The 8,778-nt window shown below is 46.2% G+C and overlaps 1 protein-coding gene across 1 annotated transcript in view; it reads left to right on the forward strand.

The window, feature by feature from the left end:
• LRRC7 (leucine rich repeat containing 7) overlaps positions 1-8,778 on the forward strand; it is a 69,148-nt gene that overhangs the window by 24,515 nt on the left and 35,855 nt on the right. Inside the window, exons 8-11 of the mRNA XM_010146367.1 lie at positions 1,539-1,683; positions 2,765-2,837; positions 7,713-7,842; positions 8,223-8,338. Coding sequence (XP_010144669.1) covers positions 1,539-1,683; positions 2,765-2,837; positions 7,713-7,842; positions 8,223-8,338 — 464 coding nt within the window. The remainder of the gene's footprint in view (positions 1-1,538; positions 1,684-2,764; positions 2,838-7,712; positions 7,843-8,222; positions 8,339-8,778) is intronic.

The raw sequence follows: 8,778 nt of genomic DNA on the forward strand, positions 1-8,778 counted from the left end.
TTCAGCAGGTCGTGGAACTGAATCCCAAGGGGTGTAATTATTTTCCATGAATAATTCTGGTTTCCTGACTCTGATTCTCGTAGACCCTAGATGGTGTTTTTGAAAACCTGCTCCAAAACAAGACATTTAAAAGCTGTTAATACTAGCCTTGAATGTTGCCTTTTAAAAATGGAAAGGCAACGCCAGCTCGTGTTTGATTTTGAGGTTTGCCCTGTTTCCCGTGCACATAACGCAGCTTTTCAAAAGTGGAAACAAAGGTTGTATTCCACCGGGGAGAATGTCAAAGGTTGGGAGGAAAGGGAAATTTTCCCTTCATACAACAGCTCAGAGATGGTTAAAGCGAACATGGAACTGCCTCCTTAGAAGCAGAGAGAGCATCTCAGCAAGGTGAGGGATGACGAGAAAGCTCTAGTCGTACTGTTTCAAAAACAGCAGCAGGTGAAGATGTCTGAAACTATTTTCCTTTTTGCTGCATGCAATAAATAACCATCAAGAGTATATGTAAAGAACTAAAAAGCCGCTCCCCAGAAGTCTATAGAACCTGTACACTCCACGAGCAATTCCCACGGCTTCCCCAGAACCCATGAAGGATGTTCCCTTGTGGGCTGCGAATGTTTGTTCATCTGGTTGCAAATGAAGTCTGATACTGCTCATTAATTCTGTTGTACACTGAGGTGATCCCTGTGCTCCCGCAGTATTGCCGTGGGTGCACAGTGTGGCAGCTCTTCGGTAGCTCTCGATACCGGTGCTGTGCTGCAGTGTAATCCTTCAGTCTGGGCCACGACTCTGCCCTGGGTGCTGGATCCAGCTGGGCTCCTCTAGACCCAGCCGTGATAGCTCTTCGCTCGCTATCCCACTTGTAGGTTTTCTATCAAAGAAAACGGCATCTTTTTTGCTGTTTTCCGTAGTGAAATTTCATGCCAGGAATGAAGTGACCATCTCGCGGTAATGGATCAAGAAGCAGGTTGCTTCTGCAGGCTCCAACCTGTTCCCTGCCACACAGATTTCCACAGGAATCAGGGAGGAATTCTGGTGGTGTTGCTCGCTGGTGTTCCAGCTGCTGTTGGACACCGTGTTCACAGAGGTGTGCCGTTGGGGCTAACACCCGTGGTGCGCCTACGTCAAAAGTCTAGTTTGAGATTTTAGAAAATTCAGCGAATCCGTTTGACGCAGACAAGCATTATGTGCACGTCCAGCCTCAGTGGTCTGAAGGGCTGCCCAGTAGGTGTGAAGTGCGAGTACATGTCCCTTGGAGCTGGGTCCAAACAAAGCACTGACACACCGGTATGACTGGGAACTTGACCTTCCCACAGATTCAGTGGATCTGGAACACACCGATCAGTTTGGTTCTAGTTCCTTTTGTAGTGACCTTAGTTCCTTTTGCAGTGGACCACCACTGATGCTGCTCCAGTGGAAGCACCCCTGGGAAGGACTGCTGAGATAGCTGAATATAAGCCTGTATTACTATCGTTTGTCTTTAATTAAACTTAAAAACTGTGTGTATCTGTTCAAGTAACACTTTGTAACGTGCTATTAAGTCTATAGGGAAGTTAAAACAGCTCGTGTACCTGGATGTGTCAAAAAACAGGATAGAGACTGTTGATCTGGACATATCAGGATGTGAAGGGCTTGAAGATCTCCTGTTGTCATCCAACATGCTGCAGCAACTGCCAGACTCCATAGGTGAGAAAAGCCCAGGATTTCTTGTGATTCTTCACAGAAAAGGATTTCATTTATATCTTTTCTTGTGGTAATGATGAGGCTTTGTCATAGCTGGAACAAGAACTGCCATTAAATTCCAAAGGAGTTTGAAACATCTGTGTCTGGACAGTCCATGAAGACCATTTTGTAGGGTCAGGAGGAAAAATCTGTGGTTAGGAGGTACTGGTTATTCTGATTTGCTGTTTTAAGGAAAATAAGCAAAGAAAGATATAATTGATCTGATGTAAATTTGGAAGTAAGTTTAACAGTGATAATGTTCGGTGTTAAACTGGTGGAGGGAATTGCAGCTCTCAGTTCCAGTCGGACAGTTCCATCTGAGAGCATTAACGAAGAAATGGCACACACGATGGATTTTCTTTTTTGACTCTCTCGCATGCACAGAATTCCTGTATTAGTTAGAACACAGAGAAACTCTGGAAGTGAAGGGGCTGCAGGTGCATCACTGTTAAGCACCGCAGTTTTAAGTCACCGTAGTTGATTTCGAACTGAACAGCTAGTGAGCCACACCGGGCCACCCGAACGCTACGAGGTGGCTTTACAGCTCTTTTCCATTTTGGTCCTTCCATCTCCCCATAAGCTCTAGACTTCATGCTTTGTGTGGTTTTCTGAGGTGCATATGCAGACTGATTCTGTGGTGTTTACTTTAAATAATTCACCTCATGTCCTGTTGTGACCTGAGCACATTTTATTCAAGGCAACAGGACTTGAATTTGATTGAACCATTAATAGCTCAGTCAAAGTGCTGCTCTTCCTACCTGGGTAGGATACTAGTCTTTGCCCTATCAAGACTCCAGAAGTACACTTAATATTTCACTTACAGCTCAGCTTAATGTTTAATCGATGCTTCATTTTGGTGAAACGTACCTTCAATGGGGTAAGACTGTTCCAGAGTACTGTCCTAGATACAGATGTTTTCTAAAACCTAGATCAGAGTTACTCAGTGTTAGAAATCACTGGTTGTTTCAGGACGTGGGAGACTGCAGAAAGTAAAGGAGATTGATGTGAAATGTATTTCTGTTTCTTCTCCCTTACCTGTTTTCAGGACTGTTGAAAAGGCTTACGACTCTAAAAGTTGATGACAATCAGCTCACAATTCTGCCGAACGCAATTGGAAAGTGAGTATGAGTCTCATGATTTTCAACATTTCTTTTTCATTTTCTTCTGCTTGCGAAATGTGGCCTTTTTAAAATAAAACATAAGACAAAGATTGCTGAATTATACAATCATTTTGAAATGTGTGCCTAACGCCCCACGTAGAATGTCAGATTTGGAGCAACACTATTACTTCTGTGGACTTAGAGTGGCGTAAGTGATGAGAAGGCGAAATGTATCACGTTTTCCAAGAGAAAGAACAAAGATATTTTTCTGCGTGAATCACTTGCAATTTAGAAGATTAGAGCAGCAAGAGGAAAAGCAATAGAAGTATTTGGGGGAATACGTCTGTTTCCATAGCAACAGCCAATACGTGATGCTGGGAAGAAGATGGCTGCAAACATCGTATGTACAAAGATTTCTTGACCTATGGAAGTAGCAGAAGTGGGAAAGGCATGGCAGTGTCATAGCTGCACTCACCCCCCTGTGGCAGTGTTGATAAGTGGCGTTACTGTGCAAAGCACCGACGATGCCCCTTAGCTGTCATTTGTCACTGGGCAAAATCCCGTCTTGTACTGCCACGTGTCTTGAGCTTAGTGCTGGAGGAAATCGGCACACCAGTGTAAAATTCAAGGCAAGTGGATGCAAACGTGGCTCCAAAGGGAATTCTTTATGTTGTTCTGCACTGCATATATCCCTTCCTAGCAGAATGTATCTTTAACATCGCTACTTCTGCAGGATGCCTCTTCCTCGATGTATTTTACTTCTGAGATGCAAATAGAAACTGAGATTTGGAAAAAAAAATCAGAATACCTGGTCCCTGGCTGCCTCCTCCAGCTACAGTACTGGTGTTCCCATCGTCTCCCTTGCTCCTGCAGTTGTGTTCATGCTGAAGAAACAGAGCTCAGCCGCAGGAACGATTGTCTAGTGTGGCCAAACACGTGGTTACACCATTTCCACCAGTTTTGTGTTGGCAGCACGAAGCGTTTGTGAGGCATGTTGTGCTTACACTCTGCCTTTGCTGCTCCTCGCTCCAGCAGGGTGTGGCTCCACAAACGGTTTCATTAGAAGCAGTTTCCTCAAGCCAGGGTGGTTCTGAGGCTTCCAAGATTAAGTCCTAGAAGATTTCATTTAGACTTGTCCAGAAATACACCAGCAGAGTGAGATCACTAGAAGAGAAATAATCTCCAACCTGCACAGCCAGAGCTTTCCTCCTGCACCCACTTCACAGTAATAATTCAATAATAATTCAGTTGGTGGGATGCCATTCAGGAGAAACAAACCCAAAGTGGTGAACGGCTGCAACAGAGAGCTCCGGTTTGCCTCTGCAGTGCCTTCAGATATGCGTGATATGCATGGGAAGTGCTAAAAATCAGTTATACCAATGGCGAAAGGGTGAATCTTTGCCACACAAGTCATGTAGAGGAAAGTTCTGGTAGGCACCAAAAGCTTGTGAGGCTCAAAGCTGTACTGGACACCGTGAGAAAGTTGGTATAATGCCCAACGGTAACAATTTTGGGGGTCAGTTGTTAAAACCTTTTTTTTTATTGAATTGCTCACATTGGAAGGGGAACCCCTCCTTTTTATGAACCTAATGCCTGTTCAGTGCTGTTCGTCCTGGAGCCTTGGTTGGTTGTTAAAGGAGGATGCCGCTGCTCTAAACAGAGTATGTGCAGAGCAGAGGCTGATCACCGAAGTTATCCCATTATTTTTGAGTGGTTTTGCTTTTTAGAGAGAGTACCTTCTCTCATTTAATGAGGACACATCAAAATGAACTTCCTTCCTCTGACTCATCCGTTTGGATAGTTTCCTACTGGGTCTCTCTCTCCTAAATGATAGTCATGGTACCCGCTACTGAGTGTATTGCTGTCACACAAAGAGCAACGACGTGGAGGAGGGAACGCTCCCTCCAGGGAGCAATTTCCTGATGAGACACAGAGCACTTCCACACTGTCACAGTCGATGTGGCTGCCAGTGAACCACCACCCTCGTTTTTGGCAGTCTTCTTCAAAGAGCAAGCCTCCAGGAGGCATCTAGAGCTTAAACCTGCAAGGTACTATGCGCAGTAGACCCAGCTTAATGTAGCATTCCCTGTAGAATCAGTGGATTCCCATTGATGAAGCGCTTGGCCAACAGGGACCCAAAGACTGGAGGTTTTATCTGTAGGACCAGAGCCCTTGGGAGAGAGGGGCTGTGGCTGGATGGAACAGGGCTGAGGTGGGTTGGAACAACTCTCCTATCCATGGCAGACTCCATTGTCCCTGAATCTCGCTTTACTAATCTGTCTAAAAATATTCCTCACCTGCCTCAGGACAGTGACCTGCCTAATCTCAGAGGGTGCCAAACTGAGCAGCAGTTGCACTTCTGAACTTTGTCTGCCTTTCTTTACACCTACCAAGAACAACCGGAATTTAGCCCTTGAAGACAGCAAATTAACGATGTTTTAGCTCCATCAGTGTTGTTGGAATTAGAGCTGTTCCTGTCACCTTACTTCCATGCACAATCCATGATGAATGAAAAACCCCGTTGTGAAGCACATGGGTTTTTAACCATGGTAGTTACAGAGAGAAAACAGAGTTTCACACTGACTTTGCTGTTTTTATTGCGGCCATCTTCATGATGTCACCAGGAAGGAAAGCAGCTGAGCACGGCTGTGCCAGACAATACCTTTCAAATAAAATTCTGTCCTCTGCCAAAGGCGTTCTTCACTGTCAGGGGACTCCCACGGATAGGTTCAGAGGACCAGATTTTGCCATTGGAACCGTGGTACTTCTCAATTCACTTATCTCTGCTCAAGCTTTTCTGGCTGCGTTATCATCAGTAGAAGGAAGAACGTGAGCATCTTGTGGTTGAAGGAGCATTCCCGTTGGACATCCCTCTGTCAAGTGCATATTCCGTATGGTGTAGGTGAACACGACTGAGTTTTACCTTTCCTGGTTTGTAATAAATTGTGGTGGATGCAAAGCTTGATGTAAAGACGAGCACTCACCAGGATCTGGTGGAGCTCTTGGCTGTATTCCAGAGCTGTCACTGATCGCAGCGTGACTCACCACGGCTTTTCAGTCTACCGAAAGGCAGCAATTAGAGGAGACTTCTGAGAACTCCCTGTTAGGAGCAATTAGAGGAGAGTTCTGAGAACTCTCTGTTAGGAGCAGCTATTGCTGATGTCATGTTTGGTAAACCTTGAAGGCTGAGAGAACTGTCTTTAATTGAGGAGCTGGTCTGAAGGTAAGTGAGACCCACAGGGAAGGGCCAGTCCTGCACGTAAACGCAAAGGAGCAAAGTTGTGGCAGAGGTAACCTTCCTATCAGAGCCACCAAAACCCGTGGAAACACCTGGACGGTCCTTGGGACCCCCAGCCCCTTTGTCGGTGGTCAGGGAGGTGACAGTTGCTGAGAGAACTGCTTGCTGTTAGTTAAAAAGGAGAAGGTAGTGTGTGTGGAGCAGGAAAGGGGCAGTGGGGAATGATGGGCTGTGTCAAGGCTCGCAGAACTTAACCCCGAGCGGAACGAGCAGTGCAGCACAGCATTTGTCTCCAGAACAGTTCCATGCAGCCAAACTGCTGAAGTGGTTCAGGAGATGTTTCCTCAGGATTTTCTCATGTGTATGTGGTGTGTGCATGACATATATGTAACATGTACATGATGTTTGTAATGTATTTTTCCCTGTCTGTGTAACGTGTTACTGATACCCGTTCCTGTTGGTTGGTGTTACGTGCATTAGCAAAGGTCCAGTCGTTGGTTCTTAATCACCAATGTCAGGTAGGTGTTTCAGTGCTGCCTGATACCTCCTGCCGTCTTGGGGAAGAGCAGCACTCAGCAGTGTCCCGAGGGTCGGGTAGCTGGCCAGGACAGGGTGCTGACAGCAGAAGGTCCCTCTGAAGGCTGTTTCATGGGGAGGACCTTCAGTGCTCTGTGCTGGGTCAGCTCTCTTGGCCTTTCCTTGGCATTCATGGGTGCAGTCAGAGCAGGTGGCAGCTGTTGTGATGTGGCCCCTTTCGTTTAGGACTCGGTACCAAACCTCCTCCTGGGCTCACTGCCTCACCGTGGCCAGTGGAAGGCAGGGGTGTGCCGAACAGCCAGATGGACAGGGGGAAGCTGTGCCTGCTCTGTACATGATGCTCCCGGGGACTGGGGCTGGGGCTCACCTGGCTGTGGTTCTACGGGGAAGTTTTGGTCTCTATTTCATCCTTTTCCCTCCAAACATCATGACACGGAGGAAGGGTTGGGTCTCACTTTTCACAGCCCGACAGCGTACAACAGTCTGGGAAAAGGGATACAAGAGAGATGGGGATTATTTCATTTTCTTTAAAGAGAGAATGTGAGTGTCAGAGGATTACTTTCCTTGGTGTGCTTTGTGTCGGTCCCTGCCGTGCAGGTACGCTTCCCAGATCGCTTCGTAGCAGCTTTCCCAAGCTTAAGATAAGCACGGTCACAAAAGCTGCGTCTGACTGCAGCAGGCTGAGATCACTTTGTTGAGTCTGGATCCAAGTTCATCTTTTCTCACTGCTGAGCCGCGCTAGGAATGATGTCAAGTCTGTCGTTTTATGTGAAGATGATAAACTTTTTGGTTTGATTCTTCAACTCGGTGTGACTCGCCCCGAGCACTGTGTGTTTGAAGGACTGGGAATGGTCCCCTCCTGCAGAATGTAAGAGTGGTAGCGTGGGAAACTGAGCGGTCTGCCTGAAAGAGCCATGCAGGGTCAGACTGATGAACAGTGTCCCTGCCAGTTCCTAAACCATGAGATCCCAGACGTGTCCTAGGGAAATCTGCAGTGAAGGTTCCCTCTTTGCGGCAATCTAGGAGTGTGATGCTTTAAAACTCTCAAAGGTTTTAGATTGTTCATTTTTATCTTCCAGCCCTTCTATAGCATCTAACACATGTGTTTACAATTTCAGTTTGTCTTTGTTAGAAGAGTTTGACTGCAGCTGTAACGAGTTGGAGTCCTTGCCTTCCACCATCGGCTACCTTCACAACCTGAGGACGCTGGCTGTGGATGAGAATTTCCTTCCCGAACTGCCCAGAGAAGTGAGAAGCCGATTCTCGTGTTAAATTGCAGATTGTAATGTCACCCCGACTCAGCCAAAACGTCTCTTAAAGCGGTTGTTCCTGCAGCGTGTGGAAGACCAGATCGTTCTTACACACTCAGCAGTAACGCAGTAACCGCAGTATATCAGGGGATGGGTGTGAGGGTGGTAATGGCACGCGGGAGGGCAGTGCAGGTAACCCATGGCATGTCCCCAGTGTCACTGACAAAGGGAGGGAGTCATTTTCTGACTGGATTCTGCTTTTCTGCCTTTTGTCACCCAGTACAAACCCCGTTTGGCCACCTCCCGACAGAAAGAGTCAGTGATAACATGTTTTGTCAAAGTAGCTCTCCCGACACCCTTGGCTTTTCATTCCTGCAGATTGGGAGCTGTAAAAACGTAACAGTGATGTCCCTGCGCTCCAACAAGCTGGAATTTCTTCCCGATGAGATTGGTCAGATGCAGAAGCTGCGGGTGCTGAATCTGAGTGACAACAGGTACAGTCCACGTCACTTTGCTAACCCCTTGGAAGGATTTAGTTTTTAAAATATTGAAACTATGCTGTTTAGATATTTGTAAAAACCCCATATTTTAAAACATTAAAATTATATAGAGAATTACTTTATTTATAAGGAAAACAAATCTTGGTTTATATTTTTTCAGCCTTTATGGTTTGGTCTTAGTTCCACTGACATCCAAAGAGAAACAAAGTGTTTTGATAGATTCAAGCCTGTTTACTTCTCCCTCCTGCTGTTTCCACGTGACATTAAGCTTTAAAATTGTGTATAATTTTGTAGTAGTATTTACTGATGAAAAAATTGTGACAAGGGGACCTATAGGAAGCCGTTAACCACAAGCACACTGGAGTGGTACCCTGCAGCCACTGGAGCAGAAGAACGTTTTCTGTTTCCTCCGGCAGAGCAGAGGTTTTGCCAAA

This window comes from Buceros rhinoceros, unplaced genomic scaffold (assembly GCF_000710305.1).
Source record: "Buceros rhinoceros silvestris isolate BGI_N320 unplaced genomic scaffold, ASM71030v1 scaffold27050, whole genome shotgun sequence".
Classification (NCBI taxonomy): Eukaryota; Metazoa; Chordata; class Aves; order Bucerotiformes; family Bucerotidae; genus Buceros; species Buceros rhinoceros.